Genomic DNA, 24,317 nt, shown 5'->3' with positions numbered 1-24,317 from the left:
TTTCATTACAACAGTCCTCATAAGAACAACAACAACAATCTACTGCACATATTTCCATGGGATCCTATGGAGTAACAATCTTCAAAACATATTTACAAAGAACTACTAACCTAAGAACATATTTACAAAAATATCCTAACTTTTCAAACATATATACACCGCCGAAATATCTACAGCCATCATCTGCATCAGTCCTGGAAGGAAGAAAGAAGCAAAGCTGGAGTCAGCTGCCAGCACTGGGCCCAGCTGGGCCCCAAGAGCTGGGACAGGGCTGGCAGGGCTGGTGTGGCCCCAGGCAAGTGCAGGGCAGGCCAGGGCTGGTGCTTGTGGCAGCACAATCCAGGCCCCCTGCGGGCAGCGTGTCCCTGAGCGGGGCCATCCAGCCCAGCCCCAGCCTGGCGTCAGGGCAGCCACTGTGTCTGTGGGCAGGGCATGGGGAGCATCTGCCTGTCTTACTTGTGGGGCTCCATCTTCATCCGAGGACCATGGGCTCCTCCTCATCCTTCTCATCCACTTCCATCGCCTCGATGTCATCCTCCTCATCAACTTCCATCTCCTCAACCTGGTCTTCCACGTCCACCTCCATCATCTCTTCCTCATTCAGCACCATGTCCACTTCCATCGCCACCACAGTGTCTCTGTTAGTCTGCAGGAGACAGCACAATGTCACAGTGGGGTTCCTGTCCCACACCATCCATTCCCACATGGCTGCAGCCTGCTCAAACAGGCTGCCTCCTCCCTGGAATGGCACAGTACCTCCACTGGCGCAGCAGTGCTCATCCTGCTGGGGTTGGTGCTCCAGAGCAGGCAGCAGGAAAAGCCCAGGCAGCAGCAGCAACAGCTGAGTGCTGACGGGCAGAGCGCAGAGCGAGCGCCAACTGAGCGCTGGCAGCAGGCAGAGTGTCTGCTGTGGTGGTTTCCAGGTGCTGGACGTTCCACCTGGAACGCTGTGGGAGCTGTGATGTCACAGAAGTTTCAGGGCCGCTCCACACTGGGAGATGGGCATGGTGGAATGATGAAATCCTTGAATGGTTTGGCCTGGAAGGGACCCTAAGGAGCATCTGGTTCCAAGCTGAGCAGCCTCCCAGCACAGCAGGTTGCTGCGGCCCCTGTCCAAGCTGGCCTTGGATGTTGGTGGGCATGGGGTATGCACAGGCTCTCTGCGCTGGTCCCTGTGTCAGGGACAAGCACCCTGACAGGAAAGAACTTCTTGCCATCATGGAATGGATTCCAGCTCTTGCAGTTTCATCCCATTCCCCCTTGTTCTGTCACTTCAGTTGCTGACAAAGAGTCCTCTCCCACTTCCCGGTGGGTCAGGCTGTTCCTGCAGTGTCACACATGTGGCTGAAGCTGCAGCCAGGAGAGAGAGAAGCCAAGCTGGCAGATAGAGGAAATGGGGAAAGTGACATGAGAGATGAGAGGAGAAGGAAAAAGTAGAGACATGCAAGGCATTGGGTTGGGTGATTTGTGGCATTCATGCCTTTTATTAGAGGCCAGGTTCTCTGGTGCACTCAATGACTGTGTGATTGCGGCGTGTCCACAGTGAGCCCGTGTGAGCGAGCTGCACTCCCAGAGGCCGGAGCACACTTGCTTCAAGTGCTGATGAATGAGGCCAGAGATGGGTCTTTGTGTGGAACTCCAAACGCTGTGCATTGCCATGAAGAGGGTCCAGGGCCAGAGAGAAAATGAGGCTGGGGTCTGAGGGTTTCATTCGGGGGGGAGAAGGGGTGAAGCCAGGACCAGCAGGGGAGAAGAGAGAGGAGAACATTCTCTGGAGAGTAGATATAAGGAAAAAATGGCAGTTGAAGTGGGTGATAGCAACAAAACCTGCGGATTGCAAGAGGCTGCAAGTGGCCATGGGTGAGAGCCTTGCATTCAGAGGGGTTTCTCTGTTTCACCTTGGTCCCCTTTGCCCTAAGGTATCACAGTTGCAATGAGAGGCTCCTGGGCCTCCACAAGTGCCCCCTTTTTGTTTTCAAGAATGAAGGCTTCTGCCATGGACTTTTGCAAGCGTTGAGCAAAACTGGATAGAATAACCAAGACAATGAATACAAGAAACAAAGCCCACAAAACAGTCTTGACTAAATCACAGAATCACAGAATCATGAGTTTGGAAGAGACCCCTAAGATCATCAAGTCCAACCTATGCCCTAACATCTCAACTAGACTATAGCACCAAGTGGCATGTCCAGTCTTTTTTTAAACACATCCAGTGATGGTGATTCCACCACCTCCCTGGGAAGACAGTTCCAGTGCTTTATTATTCTTTCAGTGAAAATTTTTTTCCTAATATCTAACCTATACCTTCCCTGACGTAGCTTGAGACTGTGTCCCCTTGTTCTGTCAGTTGCTGCCCGGTGGAAGAGACCGACCCCCACCTGTCTACAACCTCCCTTCAGGAAGTTGTAGAGAGCAATAAGGTCACCTCTAAGCCTCCTCTTCTCCAGGCTAAACAACCCCAGCTCCCTCAAATGTTCCTCGTAGGGCTTGTTTTCCAAGCCCCTCACCAGCCTCGTTGCTCTCCTCTGGACACGCTCAAGTATCTCAATATCCTTCCTAAATTGAGGGGCCCAGAACTGGACACAGTACTCAAGATGTGGCCTCACCAGTGCCGAGTACAGGGGGAGAACGACCTCCCTGCTCCTGCTGCTCACACAAGTCCTAATGCAGGCCAGGATGCCGTTGGCCTTCTTGGCCACCAAGGCACATTGCTGGCTCATATCCAATCGGCTGTCAACCAGCACCCCCAGGTCCCTTTCTGCCTGAACACTATCCAGCCACACCGTCCCCAGCCTGTAACGCTGTAGGGGATTTTTGTGGCCAAAATGCAGAACACGGCACTTAGACTTATTAGACTTCATATTGTTGGACGTAAAGATGAAAGCCAGCCTTTCATGCCCCAGTCTTTCAACAGTCCAGTGAGCCAGTCGTTGTTGCCTTTTGTCTGGATCTTATTGATTTGATCTGTGAGCAGCTGGCCGCTCTGGTATACTGAGTCCCTATGTGAGAAGAGGTTGACATGCGTGGCCATGGGCAAGAAATTGTGGCTTGGCTGTGGAACCACCCATGCGAAGGCATGCGGCATAGTGAGGAGCATCCAGCTTCCTGCTGCAGTGGCAACAAAGGACAGCATCCTTTGACTTCAGCTAATTTAGTAGTGGGTGGAGGCTTGGGTGGCCTGAAAGTAAAGAGATAGGGAGATTGCAATGTGAACCTTAAATTCTGGTCCCACTAAACTTTCTCTTCTGTAAGGCAAGGGTTTGAAGTCTTCTTATTAGAAGAATCAAATATCAAGGCTAGAATACAGTTTTTCCAATTGTTAAGCGGGATATCGCAGTTAGTGGTGTCTGAGCTCTCTTGGTGTTGGTGTGTGTGGTCCACACTGCTTAGGAGATCTTCTTCTGTCCTTCTTCTTCTTTTGCAGGCTGCTGCTGTCTCTCTTAGGCTTTTGTTCTGTTTTTCTGATGGTGGCTGTGGTGTTTGCCTGGCCATTGGCAGAAGAGTTTTATGTTTTTTGCTGGGATGCGTCTTGGGCCTGCTGCTGTAGAGACACAAGCATATCCTCCCTCCCAAGTAATGAATGGGAAAGGGCCCATAATTTCTTTGGATTCAGGGTCTTTGATCAGCACAGGTGGCTTTTCTTTTTATTGGGCTGCCAATTAAATATAAAATGCCTGATGACTGGGGGAGTTGTTCAAAAAGTTGAGCACATCAAGGGCCTTGGCCTCCAATGGGAGATACTATGTGGACTCCCTGTCTCTGTTGATCAAGGATCCTTTGGATGGAAGAGTGGGCCCTCTGGACTATGGACTGTCCTGTGGCAGAGTGTGGTATGGCTGTGACATGTTTTGTAGCCCACTGGTCAGAAAATGGTTGGAATCAGTGGGAGGTATTAGCAGGACCATGATCAGTTTTAATTTCCTGTGGAACAGGGAAGGTGGAAAAGGCTAAAAAGGAACGTTTTATAGCATCTTTTGATTTTTCAGCAGCATGGGCAGGGGCAGAAACCGCAGCGTTGTCGGTGTGGATTGAGACGGGGATGTATTTTAGTCTCCCAAAAGGGGCTTGGTGTGTGATGTGTGATTGCCCGATCTGGAGAGTCTTTAGTCCTCTTGGATTGAGTACAGCTCTGACAGAAGCAAAGGCACGTTCTTGACAATTTGGGCAGGTGTTTGCCATGGATCTTGCCTGATCTTGGGTAATTTTAAAGATGCTGAGCGGTGCAGGAATGTTTTGATGGTGGAAGTGGTGGCGGATCCTAGCCTGTTCAAAAACATTCTGTGGGGAGGTTTGGACAACCCTTGCTGGGGCATCTGCTCTAACATTGCCTACTATGAACCCAGGAAGGGTGGTATGAGGCCTTGTGTGCATGATATAGCGTGGGTGTTGTCTGTGGGACAAAAGAGAAATGAATGCTGAAAGCAAATGCTCTAGTTGGGGTTAGAAATGTCTTTGAAAATGGAATTTTCGGCCCGCTGCACTAGGCCATAGACATCTGCCGAATCAGTGATCAAAGGAAGAGGTTCTTTGAAAGTGGAGAAGGTCCTAAGGACTGCAGTCAATTCAGGAATTTGGGCAGGGTGAGGATGCCCTGGCTTGGCTTTTGTCTCTTGAGCAATGCGGAGCCAGGGCAGTGCAGAGCAGGGTGGGAAGCAGAGCCCGGAGCCTTTGGAGGCTGCAAGCCTTAAACATCAGCCCCTGCAGCAGCCCAGATGCAGGTGCCACAGTTGCCAAGGCTGTCAAGGCCTTGAGAGCGGGCAGGTGGATTTTGCATCCCTGTGGGCTGATGGCGGCTCTGGAGCCAGGAGTGGCTGTGGCTGCAGCAGGAAGGGTGGCTGAAAGTTTCCTGCCTTGCTTTGGTGGCATGGCTGCAGGGGCCAGTGCAGTGAGAGCCCCCTCTGTGCTGGTGAGAGCTCAGCTCTTGGGGACGCGGCTGTGCCCCAGCCCAGGAGCAGCAGCAGTGGCCAGCGGCAGCAGTGGTGTCAGTGGGACCCCCTGTGCACAGGGAGCCCCAGCCGCGGGGTGGCCGTGGCAGCAGCCCCAGGGAGCTCCAGCCCCGGGATCCCGGAACAAGTGGAAATCCCAACTCTGCAAATGCTGCCTGTACCCAAAGGAATGACAAAGAGAAGTGAGGTTTTAAAAAGAAGCAGTATTTATTTGCCAAAGATCGGCAAACACGAGTATTTACAGAACATCTTTCATTACAACAATCCTTATAACAACAACAATAACAATCTACAGAACATATTTACATGGGATCCTATGGACTAACAATCTTTGAAACATAATTACAGAGAACTTCTAACCGCAGAACATATTTACAGAATTCTTCTACTGTTTCAAACATATTTACAGAGGCGTCACATCGGTGACCATCATCGGCATCAGTCCTGGAAGAAAGGAAGCAGCAAGCTGGACTCTGCTGCTGGCACTAAACCCAGCTGTGCTAACAGCAGGGCCTCAGGGGCTGGGACAGGGCTGGCAGGGCTGGTGTGGCCCCAGGCAAGTGCAGGGCAGGCCAGGGCTGGTGCTTGTGGCAGCACAATCCAGGCCCCCTGCGGGCAGCGTGTCCCTGAGCGGGGCCATCCAGCCCAGCCCCAGCCTGGCGTCAGGGCAGCCACTGTGTCTGTGGGCAGGGCATGGGGAGCATCCACGCTGAGCCTGCCCTGGCCCAGCCTGTAGCCGTTCCCTCTGCTCCTGTGCCTTTTCCTGGGAGCACAGCCCGAAACCCAGCTGTCCCTCCTGTCAGGGAGTTGTGCAGAGGCAGAAGGGCCCCCTGAGCCTCCTTTTCTCCAGGCTGAGCCCCTTTGCATCTGCCTCAGCCCCTCCTGGGGCTCCAGCCAGGATAGAATCCTGGTGCTGTACAAAGATTAGTGTACAGACCTGCCATAGGTGCCTTTGTCAGCACATTTTAAACTTTCCTGGCTACAGAAAGGCTCTGCAGCAAACACACGAGTCAAGTCAGCAGGGACAGTGCCAATGTCCTTTGGCAATGCGTGCGGCCCGGCCCGGCCCCGCGCTCGGTGCCGCGGTTGCCTGGTAACCGCGCCCGGGCCCTCAGCGTCTGTGCCGGCGCCGCGGCCTCAGCGCCAGAGCTCGGCCCTGGCTGCTCGTTTGCAGCCTCGGCGCCTTTAGGCGGCTGCACTCGGCCATTGCCACGGCAGTTGTTGGCACAGCATTGGTTTCTGTCAGCCACTGCTGTCAATTGGCAGAGAATTGGTCTCTGTGAGCGACTCCTGAACTCGCAAAGCATTGGTCTTTTTGCGAGGGACTCCGGAACTCTCAGAACATTGGTTTGTGCCAGGGACTCCAGAACTCGCAAAGCATTGGTCTTTGCGAGGGAGTCCTGAATTTCCTTTGAAGGTAAAGATTGACTCAAATTGTACTTTCTGGTTTTGTCCCATCTGTGCTCTGAAAGAGAATGCCACAGGGAGATACAGGATGGTGGCATGTACAGCTGAGGGGATGAACAATAGATGGTCTACTGATGGTGCTTTTTGCTCACTGAACAAATGCAACATTTCCTAAGTACACTAGTTTATAGAGTTTTTCCTGTAGTATTTATTTAAACTACTTATAGGTGAGTGAGTTCTGTTCAAATTTCAGTGGGTTGTTATGATCTGGTTATTAAAATGTTTAAGGAGGTGCCCCTGAATTAAGGTGCAAAATGAGACCATCTGCCAAAGTGGATAGTCTGGATTTTATGTAACAGTAAATGTGAGGAAGAGAGAGGGAGAAAGAAATAGAAAAAGGAGGGGGGGACGGAGGTTGATGGGAAGGGGGCATGAAAGAGAGTGACAGAGACAGATTTAGTAGAAAAGATCACCATTCCATGGATCCCATCCCATCCCATTCAATCCTCTTCTGGTCTTCTCTGTGGTGAGGTTTCGCAAAATGTAAGACTCCAATGGATGAATGCGGATTTGGGCAAGGTGGGACAGCCCAGGTACCTCCCTGGGGAAGGGCAAGTTGGGCTCTGTCTTTTGCTACTTTCAAATAATATACATTGTTAGCACCAGTATATCCTTTGAGTCTGCCACGAATTGGGCAGTGGATTTTCGGATCTGTTGTGTTACTTTGCATGCCATGCAGTCATCTGGTGCAAGGCCTCAGAAATGGCTCTGGGGGCACTTTGGGGGTCTTTGATGGGCTATGACACCCCCTGAGCTGCCCCTGATGGGAATGTCCCCTGGATGTGGCCTTCTGGGGGTGGGGGTTGTAGAGCTGAGCCAGTTTGTGTGAGGGAGGATGGGTGTCCACTGCCCCTTACCAGAGGTTGTGCCACAGACCCAAAATTTCCTCCTGCCCCTCTGTTGATGGGAGGTGTGTGTGCAAACCTGGCCTCAGCAGAGGAGTCTGTGGCTGTGACTTGCCCAGCCTGAAGGCAGACAGAGCTGATTTTCAGGACAGCTGCTGGCTGTGGCTATGGTGTGGATCTATTTTTCTCCCTTGGCCTTGTTCACTTCTCCCGAGACCTGAGCTAATGGGGCAATAGTGTCACCTTTATCTTGCCTCAAGTTCCCATGTGGGCCTTAACTCCCAGTCCCAAGTTCCAGTCAGGAGGCATTTTCAGGGAAGGGTGGGCTTGGGTGCTCTCAGCTTCTTTGTACAGTTTTGTCACAATTGGAAAAAAGTCCTTTGTAGCAATATTTAAGCCATGAGCCATAACATTGCAGTCTCTCCCAAGTCCAGTGAGGAGCAGCTGAGAGAGCAGGGGTTGTTTAGCCTAAAGAAGAGGAGGTCCACTCAAGCTGGTTTTAAGTAATATTTAAGCTACAGCTTTGTCTGTTCTAAGTATTATTAATGTTCAGCTTTTTAGCTCCAGATTTCAGCAAGATCCATTTTTGAATTGCACAAGGGAGCCATCTAGTCCAAATAAAGTCCAACTAGAGGCCTAACAATACTAGCTACTTATGCCAAGCAAGCACTTAGCTACTTTCAAATGATATAAAATGTTTAGCAGCAGTGTATGCCTTGAGTCTGCCACGAATTGGGTTCTGGATTTTCAGAGTTCCATTGTTGCTCCTTCCAGTTTTGCTGAGGCCTTGTTGCTCCTCTGTGACACCCTCCCTTCAGAATGGCTTCTGGATTCCCGAAAAAGACACCGACACCTCGTCTTTTGCTGAGGGAAAGACTGCAGCCTAGCACTGTGAGTAGCCAGTGGGGCTGTGCTCAGGCTGGCAAGTGCCCTGTTGTCCAGCAGCGCTGGGAAGCTGCAGAGCCCCTGCCCAGCTCTTTGTGCCGTGCTGCTGTTGGTGGGGGCTGTCCTGGTGCAGTAGGGAACACTGTGTGATGTTTCAGGGACAGCCCAGCGCCTTGCCTGGCTGTGCCACGGGAGCCAAGTGAAACCAATGTGCAGCTGAAGCCCTCAGCATGTGCTTCTGTGCCTGCCCTTTGCCACTGGAATTCCTTCTGTCAGGCTGGGCACTGCCCTGTGCTGCTGTGACCAACCTGCCCTTGGGCACCTGGGCATGTGGGGGGAGAGCTCAAACTCTGCCCAAAGCCTTGAGAGCCACGGCTGCTCCCAGCCAGAAGAGCTCCCAAAGCAGCAGTTCTCTCTGAGCTCCTGGGTGGGTACAGCTCCAGCCCTGCAGGCAGCACTGCAGTCAGGGCCACAAAGGTCCCTTGATGTCTGGAGCTCACTGGGCTGAAGATGCCCCAGTGCTGAGGCTCTGTCAAGGAGATCCCTGTGTTTTCTTCTCTGGAGGGCTCTGTCAGCCCAGACAGAGAAAACAAATGCTCATTAACAGAGAGAGGAAAAACTTGGACACATTCCTGTGCACCTCCCTCTTGGTACAGCTTTTCTTTCTTGCTTCTCTTGGACTCAGCCAGCAGTGCTGTCTCCTGGCTGTGAGTTATGAGTGTTGTGCAGGGATGGAGTTGGGGCAGTTCTGAGAGCTCCTTCCCACTCTCTGAAAAGGGCATTGCCTCAATGCAGAGAAACGTAAGAGGAAACAAATGGCCAAAGAGCAGAAATCCCCAAACATGTCACATCAGATCACAAAGAGTCTAATGGGACACAGCCATGTGGTTGGAGTGTGTGTATTGCACCCTGTATTATTAATTGATTGGTACTAAGTATTTCAGCAAGTAACTTCCAGGGCTTCCAGAACTGCCCAAGTGGCTGTGATCGCAAATTAATTCACCAGAACCACTTGCTCAAGATAAACCCCTCTGAACAAGCACATTTCTGAGCTTCTTTCTTGCTTAAACTGCAACCCCTTGGACGAGGACACGAGGCTTGACTCCATTTTCATCAGAAGGCTGATTTATTATGTTGTATATTATACTAAAATACTACATTACAACTATACTAAAAGAACAGAGAGAAGAAGATCAGAAGGCTACAAAGACAAGAATAGAATAGGAATGAATAACAAAAATCCTGTGACTCTCACAGCCCCGGCACAGGTGGCTGTGATCGGTCACTGATTGAAAACAATCTACATGAACCAATGGAAGATGCACCCGCGGCATTCCACAGCAGCAGATAGCCATTGTTTACATTTCTTTCCTGAGGCCCTCAGCTCCTCAGGACAGGAAAAATCCTAGCAGATGCTTTTTCACTAAAAATCCTGGCAACACTTCTTGCTGTTTTTTGTTTTTGTTATTGTTTTTGGTTTGGTTTTTTGTTTGGTTTTTTTTTGTTTGTTTCCTTTCAGCTGCTTCCCTCTAAGTTCCAGCAGGAGAAGTTTCTCAGCACAAAGAAGGAGGCCAGCACTGGGGGGAGTATTCTGCCCAGAATTGGCCCATGGATAGACCTGAGCAAGAATGGTCCAAAGGTAGCCTTTTCCTGCTCTTTTCCTTTCTGTTTGATAGCAAGTTTGAAGAGGGTGTGTGCTTGTGACAGGCTTGCCTCCAGCAAAACACCTCAGTGTCCAGGTGCTGTTGTCATTGCAAGCTGCTGGCAGTGGTGGACTGGGAGTCCTGATGTGCACTGAGCCAACACAGATAACCTCTGCTGCAGCTGCTGGGCTGTGCTGGAGTGTGGCTGCCATTGCTAAAACAATGGGGGAAGGCTGGGGACACAAAGGCACAACATTGGCATGTGCCATTCTCCTGCTGAAGGAGCCACCTCTTGCTTTGGTGTGGTCACCATCAAACGCTCGGGGTCACAGGATTCCCTGCACAGTGGCAGCGTTGGCCTTGGAAGGCCAAGCACCTGCAGGAATTCCTTCAGATTTAGCAGAACCAATTGCATTCCTGCTTTGGGTTGGAACAATGTGCTGGACCCTGACAGGGTGTTAGATTTTGCAGGCTGCCAGATGTGCAGGGGAGTAGCCCTGGGCAGAGGGGAGTGGATGTGCTTTCTGTGCTCAGTGCCTACTTAGAGGTGTGTTTCAAGCTGCTTTTGTGGCAGGACTGGCTCAGTAGAAAGCACAGTCCAAAGGGGCAGGTGAGCCCGGTGGGCTGTTGAGCAGGAAATTGGCAGCAAGAGACATGGAACACACTGGTTCAGGACTGGCCTGGAGAGGGGCCTTGGGAACACCCCAGGGAAGGGCACAAGTAAGGGACAGTGTGCTGCAGGCACTCCCTTCAGCAGGCTGTGTCTGCCCTGGAGTCACAGGAGAGCTGCTGGTGTCTCTGCAGTGACAGCAGTGTGGCTGCAGAAGGCAGACAAAGCAGGGCAGAGTCTTCTCCAAGCAGTGTCTCTGCTCCAGAAGCATTTGCTGCTGTTGTGTCATTCCAGACGTGCCTCTACAATGGCATTAAATAAGATAGCAAGAATGACAAGAAAGCACCCAGTTAAAGCTCATGGGAAAAGGAGATACCAACTCCACTTTTACCCAAGTTGCTGAGGAAATAACTGAACCTTATCCACATTCAGCATTCACCTAATTTGTCCTTTTCCTGACTTCTGTTGTACTTTGTTTTTGCCTTTACCTCTGTTAGAAAGGCAGTAACTTTTAAATGCACAGAAAGAGGAAAAAATCATCAAAGCAAAAGAAAACTGTTTATTAGTAACAATTCACTTGAGCCGTGTGTGTCTCCTTGCCCCTGGAGAGGAGCAAACACAGCCTCCAACAAAATGGCAATCTTTGTATCCCCTTTGTACCCGGCCGGGACAGTCCCTGTCCCCTTTCCCCTTGGAGAGGCACTCAGGAACTTCCCTTCTCTCTGACCACCAACTTTTGTGTCCCCTCCCCTCTCATCCTCCTTCCTTTTGGTCAGGTCTTCAACCCCGTCCCTCTGCCAGCTCACAGCAACACCCAACAAACCAACCTGAACAAATCCAACCCACAAACAACACACAGAACCAACAAATTCCATCCTTTCACTTCATAACCTTTTGGCTTCATCCAAATGTCACCTCATCTCTGACACCTCCTCTGGTACTGTTCTCGTCATCCTGAGGCCTAAGTTCTAGATCCAAACAGAAATTTTCAGTTGTGTGGGCCTCAGTTTCCCTGTCTCAGAGTAAAGGACATCCCAGAATTGTTTCTCCTAGAGTCTGATGTAAATTTGTGGGTTTTACTTACTGCATGAGTGCTCAGGCCGTGCCTCAGGGGGCACAGGGCTGTGCTTAAGGAAAGTGCTGCCTGGCATTGTGGAGAAGGAAAGCTGGAGAAATCAAAAGAGTAGCTTGGCTTGAACCTGCTGGAAGCTGACCAAGCAGTTCTTGATCAGCTCAGAGCAGAGGTGGGTGAGCCACTGTTTTCCCAGTGTGTCCTGGGCAGATGTGCTCCCCCAGAGTCTGCACTTCACTGGGGGTCAGTGTAAGATTGTCCTTCATGAGCCTTCCTCCCAGCAGCTGAAGCTGTCCCTGCTCTCTCTCGCCTCTCCAGCTGCCGTCAGCTGCCCCGAAACAGAGCTTGTTTCAGGTTTCCCCACCAGAGATGGTGTTTCAGAACTTCGTGGCTCGGGAGGTCTCTGAAATGGTGCTGTCTGTGACGAATAAGGACAAGGTAAGTGCTGGCACCTGGAGCTTGAATCCTGTGCTAGAAGAGGAGAGTGCTGTCATTGCCCGAGTGGGCAGCAAAGCAAGTTATCTGCTGTAGCACATGCAGGAGAAAATGTCTCAGCCCCTTGTTCTGCAAGATGATGGGAATCTTCCTGTGCTGGGAATTGTGCCCTGATTTTGTCCATGCATTGATGGTGTCTATCCCAAAGGAGTTTCCTTCTGTTGAAAGCTGTGGATTGATAGGAATGTTGAGGCCTGTACAGTTCTGACCTGCTCTCAAGCTTTGCCTTGAGTCTATAGCACCTCCTGTGTCTCCTTGGTTAATCTTGGCTCCTGGTAGGAATCTCTGCTGCTCTCAGCCTGTTGGGCTCCCTTTGTGCAGCTCACAGTCAGAGCTCAGGGGCTGAGTCTGCTCCACTTGATGCTGGAATCACTTCTCATTAAGGGCATTGGCACTGCAGGAAACGTGTTCTGGAACAGCCCTGGAATCAGAGTGATGTAGCAGAAGCAGTGGGAGCCCTTTAGGTGCCACTTGAGGCTCCTGCTAAGCTTCATCCCGCTCTGCTCAGCTTTTCCAAGAGCAACACGGTGCTCTGCTTTCCCTTTGGAGAGCCACAGCACATGCAAAGCCATGTGCTCCTGGAGGTTTCCACCTTCACTTGAAGAAATTGTGATGGTTTTGCAATTTCCCAAGAGAGTTGAGAGGGGAAAAGTTGAAAAATGTCAGCAGTTGTGTTCCAGTGTAACGAGGAAAACAGAGACCATTGGAATTTCAGTCAGGGCAACTTTTTCTTAGATAAGCCTTGTGCCAAGGGTAGGCTGGTGGGAACAGAAAGGAGGGAGTCCAAATCATCTGGTTTAGACTTGTTGAGATTATTTTGGTGCTCAGTGTGCTAGAAAATGCATGTTTGCTGTGTCTGTGAATGCCAGAGGGCAGACCCTGGCCTGTGGCTGCAGGCAGCAATGCCCAGCAGCCCAGCTTGCCTGCATAGGCAGCAAGAAGCCCTGGAGAGCCAAGATTGGCTTTTCATACTGGAAGCACAGTGTCAGTCAGTGCTGGTCATGTTTCTCCAGGCAGAAAATGCCTTTGAAGCCCACAGTCCATAGGCACAGCCTGTCTGTGTTTCTGTCACTTTTGACAAGATGATTGCTCTCATGGTTTTATGACTCTTCCTTGCTGCTTTACTGCCCATTTAAATTCTCTTTGCCATCTCCTTGTTTTAGGGATTGTCTTGTTGTTCCTTTGGCTTTTCAGGTTTGCTTTTATTCCCAGTAAGGCCACAGTGTTTGGTCTCCTCTCTTGCTGGTGTGCCTGCATGACTGTATCCCCAGAATGTGCCTACCCAAACGTGATCTGCTAGAAGGGAATTTCTTCCTTCCCCCAGGAGAATGTGCTGGTTTGCTTTCAGGGAGCACATTCCCCCTCTGGAACATGACTGCATGGCTGAGTGCAGGCAGGAGCCAGCAGGTTTTTTGGCCTTGTTGAATGTACAGATGACTTGGTTCAGGTGCTCTGTCTCCATCCTGCTGGTGCTGACCTGCTTGGCCCTTCCTTGCCACCAGGCCCTGCCCCGCTGGCCCTGGCCAAAATGCTGGAGCCAGAGAGAAGGGACTCCAGCTGACCCTTGTGAATGATGTGCCTGCACCTGCTCAGCTGCAAGGGCTTTGGAAAAGGGGTCAAGGAGGGATGTCAGCAGGGCAGGGACAGGTCTCCTGTCGTCCTGTTTGCACAAGTGTCAAAATCATCATTTGATGTCTTTGCTGCAGATTCCTCGGCTGGTGAAGGTGTGCATGGAGAGCTGCCCTTATTTCCAGCTGGCGTGCCCCAGGGGTGTGTACCACACGGTGCCAGCAGGCGCCTCTGCCCCGTGCGCATCCACTTCAGCCCCTAGGAGAACAAGGTGAGCCTGGAGGAGCCCGAGCATAGAATTCTCTGCAAAGCCATTGTTTTCCCTGCACTCTGGGTGCAGCCCATTCCATGCTGGGAGCTTGGCTCCAGGCCGTGGGCAGGCAGCCTGCAGCCAGTCCCAGCTTGGCACGGGCTGCCAGGCACTGCAGCCAGGCCTGACAGGCTCTGCTTCCCCTCCCTGCACATCCCTGAGCATTGCCAAGGGAAGATGCACAGGGAACAGGATGAAAATGACAGAGGGCTGTTGATAGATGTTGGGCCATCTCTAGGTACAGCGGAAGGGGGTTCATGATGATGAGGAACAAAGAGGTCAGAGAGCTTTCCTCCTTCCCGGCTGGCAAGAGCTTCCCTGCCTCCCCCTGGGCTGGAGCAAGGACGGTGCTTTTTCCCAGCCTCTGTTCTGCAGCCTTGCAGCTGTGCTGTGCCAGAGCGCAAGTGAGCATGGTGCAGCTGCAGGGCCAGGGCAGAGGATGTGCTGTGCCCGTGAGCCCGGCCTGGCACAGGCACAGGCACACTGTTGCCAGGTTTTTAGAAGGTTTTTGGCAGGTTTGTAGAAGGTTTTTGGCGGGTTTTTAGAAGGTTTTTGGTTGGTTTTTAGAAGGTTTTTGGCAGGTTTTCTGAATATTTTGCCAAGTTTTTAGTAGGTTTTTGCCAGGTTTTTTTTTTGCTGGGTGCCCTTGGTCAGCAGGAGGTTGCTGAGCTGCAGGGGACTTGGACACCTGCCTGCAGGAGCTGGTGTAGGGCAGGTCCAAGCTGCAGGCAGAGCTGTGAGCCCAGAGCCCATGGCAGTGACGCTGCTGTGCCTCTGTCTTCATGCCTGTCCCTGTGCTTGCTCTGTCAGCTGGCACCCATTGCGTGCCAAAGGTGCTTTTGTGTGCAGGTTTGAACAGCAGTGCTGAGGCCCTGGCAAGTCTGATCTCAGTGCTGGGATCTGGGGGGTCAGTGTTGTGATCTGGGGGCTTGTTCATACAGAAGGGTTGAGGACATGGCATGGAAGGGAGGAAGCCTTGCAGGGAAACAAAGAGAGGCTCTTTCCAACAGCATGCTAGAAAGCAATGTTAGCACTGTTACCACTGTTCTCCTCCTGACTTGGTTGGAGAGGCAAAGTTGGAGGGGAGTTCTGAGCCAACTATGTTTCTACACCAAGCCAGAGGTGCAGGAGCTCTTTGGGTGCAGCTGTTTTCTCATCTTTTTTTTTTTGCTGCTTTGAGTCAGTTTAACTTTGTCCTATTCTCAAACAGTGGGAATATAGAAAGCTAAAGAGGAATGTCCTGTGTTCCCTAGCTCCATGTTCCTTAGAAGGGACTTAGGAATTACTGAACATCATTAAAATTTAGAGTAAAAATGATGGTGGCCTAGGGCAGTTCTCTGGATGACCAAGTGACAGAAGAGCTTAATGCCACTGAGACAGGTTTTGCAAAGTGCGCTAGTGCCTCTAAAATGTGACATATTAGTAGAGCTTAATGTTCATTTAGGGTGGGATAGGTAAATTGATGCCCTTGAAGAGTTATAGGAAATGGTTTTTCTTCTGCCATGGGGACGGCACTAAATGCCCTGTGCTGAGGCAGTTTCTTTTCCTGCAGGATTATTCCCACGAGCTCACCTGCATCACTACAAGGGGAAGGATAGTGGTGCCAATTCGGGCCATTGCTGCCCGAGCTGTCCTGGACTTCCCTGAGCAGCTGGACTTCTCCAGGTGTCCAGTCAAGAGCAGCAGCCAGAAGACTCTGCTGCTCCACAACTCTGGGAACCTGGAAGCTCGTTTCCAGCTGAGCACCCAGAGGTGAGGATCTGTCCTTGTGCAAAACACCTTTGAGTGATAACAGGGCTGGGAAAGAGCAACAAAAGGAGCCTGAGCATCCCTGCAGCCCTGGCTGGAAGGGAGCAGGATGGATGGCAGCTGCTCTTGCCTTCAGTGTTCTTAGCAGGATGCAGCCTTTGAGCTTTCTCTGTCCCAGCTTTCCTGGAGGCTGCTGGAACATGTTGGCAGCTGGCTTGCACCCTGCTGAGCACAAGCAGCTCCTGAAATGCTTTCTCAGCACTGTCAGCCAAACAGAGCCATTCTCTGGGAGGCCACAGGCACGTGGCCTTGCAGGGGTCCCTGCATCAGATGCCCAACATGAGCTGTGCTGCAGGCAGCCCGTGCAGTTCCTGTTCCTGAAGCTGATCTGATTTCCCTTGTCAGCGGAGGGCATCAGTCACCTCTTGTGTTCCATGATGAACCTTTGAAAGCCAGTTTAAAATTTCAAACAGAGATTTAAATCTCTGAATAAGGTTGTGCCCCCTTTTCCTTGAGATTTCTTTTTGAATACTCTGAAGTTCCTGTGTTTCTGCTGGTTTTTTCATTTTGGTTTAAGTGTTTGCCAAAAGATCATGAATTCTTCCTTGGGAACTTTCATGAAGGTCGAGCTCCTCTAATGCCTATCAATATACCACATGCCCATGGGTACTTGCACATGGTGTGTAGGAAATATGAGACATTTAGTGAATATTTGAAAAGCAATTGGGCTGATTTAGAAGATAAAAGTATAGAATAACTTTTGGAGGGGAGCTCTGGCAATCATCTGAGCAGACACACTGCTCAAAGCAAGAGCAGTGTCTGGGGATTGCCAGGTGCCATTGGGAGATCTGGACCTGCCTTTAGATGCCGTGCAAGGAAACAAACATACAAAGGGCCCTAGTTAAACAGCAGAAGAAAACAACCTATTAAACCCCTCTCCATACCTTATCTTTTTTGCCTGTCAGTAGTGCGGTAGTGCCTGTCAGGGTGCAGTAGTGATTCATTGAAAGGGTAGATGTAACAGGATGAGAACTATCTTAAGGAACAGCTCACAATTCACAGATAAAAGGCCAAAAATTTAGCTTGCCAGCCCCATCTATTGGCACTGGTATTTTCATTTGGTTATTACAATGTCAGGAATGTCTCCTTCACGGCTCTTCTATCTGTGGGCTCAGGCAACAGCTTAGTGATGTTGGCTGAAATTCAGAGGAGTTAAGTTCAGCTGTAGAGCTTGTGTCCTTGGGTCTTGGGGAGCCAGGTCTGTGTGAGAGATGACTGCTACAGCAGGAACAGAGGAGTCTGGTGGGTACAGCCCGGGGTGAGATGTAGGAGATGCAGGGGCTGATTTGCACTTGGTTTTTCAGTCCTGAAAACTGAGTCCTGAACTGGGCTGGATCCTCTTCTCATGATAATTTGAAAAGAAGAAGATCCCTTCTTTCTCAGGCAACCCCTGAAGTCTCCCCCAGGAGTGTTATTGCCATCCTGACATCTGAGGGCAGGAGCATGTAACATGGGGCAGCAGTGGGAATGGAATGGAATGGAATGGAATGGAATGGAATGGAATGGAATGGAATGGAATGGAATGGAATGGAATGGAATGGAATGGAATGGAATGGAATGGGATGGAATGTAGTGCTGAAGTGTGGCCAGGGATTCCCTTAACTGGCAGCTTCTCTGTTCCAGTGAAATTTTTGGCAGAAGAATAAGAACAGAATGCTGTGCCTTGCCCAGAGCAGGCACTGATCCCCGAGCCCCAGCAGAGAGCTGCAGCAGCCCTGGCATCAGCCCTGGAGCACATGCAGGAGCTCTGGGGCTGCTGGGGCCTTGTCTTTCCACCCCTCTCTCCAAAGCCTCACATCCAGCACATAAGCACTGCTGTCCTAAGGCTTCTCCCTCAGCCAGCAGGGATGTTCTCACCAGTGGTAATGGGAACTGGTCAGGCCCATCATTGCAGCAATAGGTCCTTCATGAGCTGAACCTGAAGCAAGTTCATCACTGCTGACGTGAACAAAGTTCAGCTTGGCAGATGTTCTCTTTATTTTTGTGTGTGATGCATTCATCACCAAAGTCCCCAGAAGACACTTGGAAGTGACAGATTGAGCAGCAGCAAAGCACCAAGGCCAGGAACTTTTGTTTCCTCAGTGGGGCTGTACAAAAGCACAAAGGCCAGCAGCTGCTGGGCAGAAGCACATTTCCCCTGAGCTCTCCCTGAGCATCAAAGCAGAGAGTCTTGTGTTTGTCAGGCAAGAGCTCTTCACCTGGTGACCAATCCTGATTGCTGCTGTTAAATCCAAAGTGCACCAACACATCTGCATAATTATTTCCAACACATTGCACAGAGTTTCTCTGCTGGGCCAAGCAAACAGTTACCAGTGTGGGTGACAACCCATAGTCCAGACTGCATTGCTGGTAAATACATAGAAACCTCCTGTTCTGCTTCCTTGATGTGCTCCTGTTCATGGTGCTTCATTGAGCTGGGATTGGATCCTTCAGACTGGAAATGGCATCCTCCTTTTGGGTTTCCATGTCACTGTATTGCTCTAATGTGCATTTGCACTCTTTCAGAGTTTTGACTGCTCCCTTTCTTAGCGTACCTTTCATTGAAGTACTGCTAAAATGTGCCCTTTTTAGGCTCAATCAGGATGTTTTCAAGGTAAAACACACCAAAGAACCACACTGCAAATTCAACAGTTATTATTCCTTGGTCTGTAAAAAAGGACTAATACAACATCACTTTCCAACATTACACATATAGTATTAATTTTACTATTTGCAAAAAGCCAATAATATAATAGGCATTTTTCACAGTGCTGGTAACACGGAGCTGCAACCCAGCTCTGTCTCCCCTTCCCAGGGAAGTCCTGCTCCATAATCTTTATCTGCCTCCCCCAGCAGCTCAGTGGGAGGAAAAGCCACTTGAAGTGGCTGGTGGATTCTCTTCAGTTTTAGCAGAGGCTTTGAGCCAGGAGGTTCCCTTGAGGGATTCTGGCTTTGGAAACCTCTCCTGAGCCTGCAGGTGTGGAGTAAAACTACCTGCTGTGCCAGTGAACAGCAAGTTATCCTGTGATCCCTCTGAGACCCCCAGGGCTTGGGGTCAGCCCTTGCTGGGGAGCGGCTGCTTGTGAGAAATAGCCACTCACTTTTCCTCAGTTTAGAAAGGTTGATTAAACCTTATCAAAAATACAACAGAAGACTGGATGGAGAAGATGTTATGGAAGGATTTTCCCCAGGTGTGCTCACCCACACAATGGAGGTTTTGCCTTTTAACCCTTTAGCCTCTCCCAAAATTCTGTCCATTGACCCCTTCTTCGCTGTCCTGTGGTGGAGTTCACTTCCTCCAATCTTGATTGGAGGTCAGATGTCACCATGGTGACAAGCCGACCCTCCCAAATATCCCAACCCCAGCTGTCCCTTGATAACAGCTCAGGGGGTAAAAAACCTTTTCTTAACCTATAGACATGATATTTGTCTGTTAGTGGTGAGAGTCAGTCGTGGCATTGCTCATCTGTCACACTGCTGCTCCTCCCCAGGTGCTTTGCTCTCCTGCACTCACACTTCTCTCTGCAAATCTGTGGCTTATTAAATGACCTGCTGGATTTGTCTCTCCTCTGGCTGCAGGCAGAGTCTTTTTGGGCAGTCACAGAGAGAGCTGTGCCTGGAAAAATTAATGGAGGAGAAAGAAACAGGGAAGGAGAAGGGCTCTTGTGAAGATCGTGCTGCCCTCCTGAGAGCCCCAGGGGAGATGGCAAAGGTGCACCAGGACCCCATGTTCTCTGATGACGTTTCTTTCATTAAGCCAATGGTAAGTGATAGCTGAGAACCTCATTTTCCTCCTCTTCCTCCTCTCCCTCTTTCTCCTCCCACCCACTCCAACCCTGGCTGTGGTCACTTGGCAGATCCTCAGCTGGCCCCACATGCTGGGAGGGAGGGCATCAAGTTTCTGGTGCAGCTGCAGAGCTCACCTAAAAATGCTAAAATGCTCAAAGCATTTCTGGCCTGCAGGCTCAAGGCAGGGCTGGGAGCCTGACAAAGCCGAGCTCTGCTGCCAGGGCTGGAGCTCAGGGCACTCCGTGCGTGTCCTTGCAGTGTCACAGGGAGCAGTTCTTGTAGGGAGGGGCTGCCCCCACACGTGGGGCTCAGCAGAGGCTGTTGCAGCACTGCCAGCTCACACACTGACCTGAAGCTGGCAATGGCTGGCTGGGAAAAGGAGGCCAAACTCAGCCCAAGGTTAATCCCAGAAATGCCAATGGCCTCCTGTAACCAGCCTTGCACTATTTCTGAGTCTCCCTTCCAGTTTCATCTGTGAGCCTGGACACAAGGCTGGAAGGTTTCACTGGGCCTTTTGAGTTCTCCTGAACACAGGGACAGAAAACCTTTTCCTTTTCTGTTTGTGCAAGCAAACTGCCACGTGCTGCCAGCAGCCAGAGCCCTGATTCTGAGCACTGGCATTGTGAGAGATGATGAATGCCTGGTGTCTGCACAGTGCAAAATCCCTTCTCCCCTTGGAGTAAAGCCCAGAATAATCCCAACCTCTGCTTTCTTTCAAAACAGGTTAAACTAATATTTTTATTTCTGGGGGAGGGGATCATGATCTCTCCTTGTGAAGAGCCACCAGTGCACATTGGCAGTTACTTCCCACTGCAGCTGACAGCAGCATGATGTGAGCAAGAGCTTGTGTCAGAGCAGTAGGAAATTGTGGAGAGTGGGACCTGACCAGCATTGAGAGCTTCCAGCACTGTGTTGAGCTGCCTTTGCAGGGTTTCCTTGGGCTCCTTGTGTTGTTCACTCATCACTGATGCTCTAAACAAAGGCTGACAGGACTATGGTTGAAAACAAGAAATGTGAAGTTTGAAGAGAAATGTTTTGCTGTTTCTGTTGTAGGAGGGAGAAATCGAGCCGGATGGTTTGGCCAAAATTAAGATGACTTTCAAACCCCTGGAAGCAGTGGAGTATCAAAGTGTGGCTTGTTGCAGCATCTCAGGTGCAGCTCCTTTGCCCTGCTTCTCTCCCCCTCAGTGCAGCCATGGTGCAAGCCTGAGCCCACTGGGCTGCCCTGGCAGTGCTGGGAAGAGTCCCTGGCCAGCAGGGCAGTGCTGGCACATCCCCAGTGGCCCTGCAGCTCCCAGGGAGTGTTCCGTGCAAGGCCAGGGCTCAGAGTGCTGTGTCTGGGTTCCTGATCCCAGCACAGCCCAGGCAGTGCAGGGAGAGGTTTTCATGCCATGCCTTTGCTGGCATTTCCTCAAAGGCCAGAGAGCTGCAGAGCAGAGCAGCTTTAGTGAACAAGCACTAAGCCCCTGCAGGCCCCTGGCCTCCAGGATGGCTCCACTGGACATGGATCCATCATCAGGTGGCAGGAGCTGGGTTAGAAATGTGCTCCCTGAGCCTGGATCAGCTCCCACTGGCCAGACACCAGCAGAGCAGAGGTGGCTGAGCCCCACTGAGCCCAGGCTGTTGGTAGAAGGAGCAGCCTTGGCCAGCAGCTGCTTCTCTCCCTGTGTGGGAGCTGTCACCTTGCAGCTCTCAGTCTGTGGAAACAGAGCCCAGTGCTGAGGGTCAGAAGGTGAGGACTTGGGCAACAAAGTCCTGTGCTGCTGGGCCAGGTAGTTTGGTAATTGCCCAGCTCTGGATGAGCTTTGTGCCTTCACTGAATGGATTTCCAAGCTCCTCTAGGTGCATGGGAAGGAAAGCACAGAATCCTAGGATGTTAAGGATGGAGTGGACCTTAAAGATCATCTAGTGCCAAGGCCCCTGCCATGGGCAGGGACACCTCCCCCTAGAGCAGGTAGCTGCAAGCCCCATCCAGCCTGGCTTTGAACACTTGCAGGGCTGGGACTTGCACAACTTCCCTGGGGAACCTGCTCCAGTGTCTCACCACCCTCACAGGAAAAAATATCATCCCAAATATCTAACCTAAATTTCCTTTCCTTCAATTTCTACCCATTACTGCTTGGTCTGCCCCTCCAGGACCCCTGAGATGTTTGAAACTCAGCAAACTGGTGGCTCCAATTGGAAACCAGCCCGAGGAATGGGTTAGGAATTAGAAGTCAGCCCCAAGGGATATCTGTTGAGGGAAGAGAAGGGTCCATATCTTGTCCTGCAGCATCAGGAGCTGGTGGCATCCAGCTCAGAGTCAGGGACTAGCACTGAGGCAGCCTGGAAAAGACAGTGTGACAGAGGGAATGCTTGTACTGAAATGGACATCTCTCCCCAGGCCGTGAGAGCAGGCTGCCCCTGCAGCTCAGAGGGGAAGGCCAAGGACCCTTGGTTGAGCTCAGCTGTGACACTCTGGACCTTGGGGACATTTTTGTCAATACCCCCCATGTCTGTGAGGTGAGCAGCAGGGCTTAGGATGGATGCTGATGGCTCCTGAGGCAGCAGCAAGCCTGGTGGAGCTGTGGAATTCCTGCCAAGCTGGGCAGTTGTGAGCAGGGAATATTTGATGTGCTAGTCCAGTCTGGGGGGTCAGAAAGGTGTGTCTGTTGTTCATGAAGGCCCAGCCCCTGCTTTTGGGCAGCCTTCCTTAGGGATCAGCTGGGAGGCTTCCTGCAAAACAAGCCCTTGGCAGGTGAAACCAGCACTGGGTGCAAAAGCTGCATGTTCAGAGGCTTTTGTGGCAGTGCCAGACACAAGGCACCTTTGGACTGGGCTCTGCAGAAGCAGCTGGAACCAACTGGCTGCCTTTGAGCTTCAGTCCACTGCCAACAGCTTCCAGTCAAGGGTCTCCTGCTCATTCCTGGAAGTCCCAGGAAAGCCTTGGGAGTTCTGTCCCTTGCTGACCAGTCCCACACTTCAGCCTTGGTGCATCTCTGGCTCTGGAAAGAGAAAAGTGTTCCTGGGAAAAAAGCAAAGGATTTTTCTACCTATTTGCGTCCACCCCCCAGTAGTGTCAAGCTTGTAAAAAACTCATGAAAGAGCAACTGAAAAGAGGCAGGAAATGAGGCACTGCATCAGGGCAAACACTTTCAAAAGCTTGACTGTAGAAGAGAAAGACACCACGAGTTTTCTATACCAAAAGATGGTGCTGTGTGTACATTTTGCTGCTGATGCCTCATTATAAATGTCTTGTTTCCATGGTGTGGGAAAAGGTGAATGAGGTGATGGTGCTGTTGGAGCTGTGCAGGCTGGGGCAGCAGCAGCTCAGTGCTGATTCACTAGGCAGCTGCAATCACCCCACGTTGCTCTCAGGGCCAGGTCTCCATGAGCTGGGTGATGCTGCCCAGAGGTGCACTGCTCTGTGTCCATGGGATAACCCCAGGGTGACTGCAGGTCTGTGCAGCTGCCACTGCTTTGCATGAAAACCCAAAGGCAGAACTTGTCCTCTTGTATCTTCTGACTTCTGCCATTCAGCAGCACAAAGCATCTTCTGCCTTTTGTGGCTGTTCATTGCATCCTTAGACAATAACTCCCAAGAAGGGAAGATTCCACACGAATTTCCACTTTGCTTTCTTGCTGCTGCAGGTGAACCTGATCAACCAAGGAGCTCTTGATGCTCCCTTCAGCTACATCCCTTCGGCCACAAAGGTGGGCTTGGGCTTCAAGTTGGCACCCCAGGAGGGCATCATTGCAGCAGGTGGGAGCCAGACTCTCCAGATCTCCTTCAGTGCCACCGTGTTGGGGAGGTTTGAGGAAGAATTCCGGTTCAGTCTGGCTGGATCTCCTACGCCTGCCATCCTGACCATCAAGTAAGGACCCTGGGAGCTTGGTGGGCACATCTGCAGCTGTCTCTGGGACATGCCCCACCTGCCTCCTGTTGGGGTGGAGCAGAGAGAAAAGGTGTTTGCTGAGGTCTTCATCTCAGCTCTGATGCTGGCATTGCTTTAGTGGGAGGATGCCTCCTGCCCTGTGTGGTACCTGGAGCTGGAATGACTCCTCCCTGCAGGGATCTCCCTCTGCCCTGGGCCATGGCAGGCAGTGGGATGGATCAGCTTTGGGCAGCAGCTGCTCTGGGATGTCCCAGCTGAACAGCCAGCAAGGCCCCCAGGGCTTTGGAGATGGGCCAGCCTGGGGCATTCTGCAGCAGCAGCAGTGCTTTTAAAAACTTCTGTTAATAATCCATCCCAGATGGGCAGCAGCAGCCTCACCTCCCCTCTCATGGCCATGCTGTGGGGGACAAGCTGTGCTCCCTGCTGCTGTGCCCAGAGGGCTCTGGTGCCTCCTGTGCACAGCCAGGCAAGGGCTGATGTGGGAGTCAGGGAACTGTGCAGCAGGAACTGTGCCAAGGACTTGGGCATCATCCCCTGGGCTGGTGCCATGGCAAGAGATCATCCTGGCCCAGCACAAGGGACAAGGGGTGATGATAGGGGAGGCAGAGCTCAGTGCTCAGCACCACAGCAGCGCGAGGCCCTGTCCCTGCCAGCCTGAGCCATGTGCTGCTAGGATAATGCAGTGGGAGCAGGAGAGCTGATGCTGGCTGCTCTGCAGCTTTGGAGCTGGGCTGCTGCTCTTGGGAGGCACTGGGGCAAGGCAGTGAAGAAATGAAAGCAATCTGCACTGGATTATGACAATAAGATAAGGGAGATGGATGAACAAGAACAAGGAAGTTATTACTTAGCAAGAGCAAAGTGGTGAGTAGGTCTGCCCCCAGTGGAGAAAGAATGATGATGGCTTTGTTCTTGGAGGAAAAGTGCTGCTTTTTTATTTTGGAGATCAAGAGGGAACCTTCCACCATCCAATAATTGATTCTCCTCTGTCCCTCCCCTAACTGGTGATGGGATGTTTGTGCATCA

The 24,317-nt window shown here is 51.3% G+C and overlaps 1 protein-coding gene across 4 annotated transcripts in view; it reads left to right on the top strand.

Annotated features, from left to right (window-relative positions):
* Positions 1–24,317, top strand: part of LOC135298436 (hydrocephalus-inducing protein-like) — a 258,967-nt gene that overhangs the window by 231,357 nt on the left and 3,293 nt on the right. Inside the window, exons 1-10 of one of the 4 annotated variants that reach the window (XM_064415997.1) lie at positions 6,115–6,363; positions 8,033–8,149; positions 9,663–9,782; positions 11,787–11,906; positions 13,670–13,803; positions 15,395–15,594; positions 19,210–19,393; positions 20,473–20,572; positions 21,803–21,921; positions 23,050–23,273. In XM_064415997.1, coding sequence (XP_064272067.1) covers positions 19,259–19,393; positions 20,473–20,572; positions 21,803–21,921; positions 23,050–23,273 — 578 coding nt within the window. In that variant the 5' untranslated portion in view covers positions 6,115–6,363; positions 8,033–8,149; positions 9,663–9,782; ... (2 more) ...; positions 15,395–15,594; positions 19,210–19,258. The other 3 variants (XM_064415996.1, XM_064415998.1, XM_064415999.1) reach the window with 3 other exon arrangements.

The sequence above is a fragment of the Passer domesticus genome, chromosome 4 (genome assembly GCF_036417665.1).
Source record: "Passer domesticus isolate bPasDom1 chromosome 4, bPasDom1.hap1, whole genome shotgun sequence".
Taxonomy (NCBI): Eukaryota; Metazoa; Chordata; class Aves; order Passeriformes; family Passeridae; genus Passer; species Passer domesticus.
This window is presented reverse-complemented; position numbering and strand designations above follow the sequence as displayed.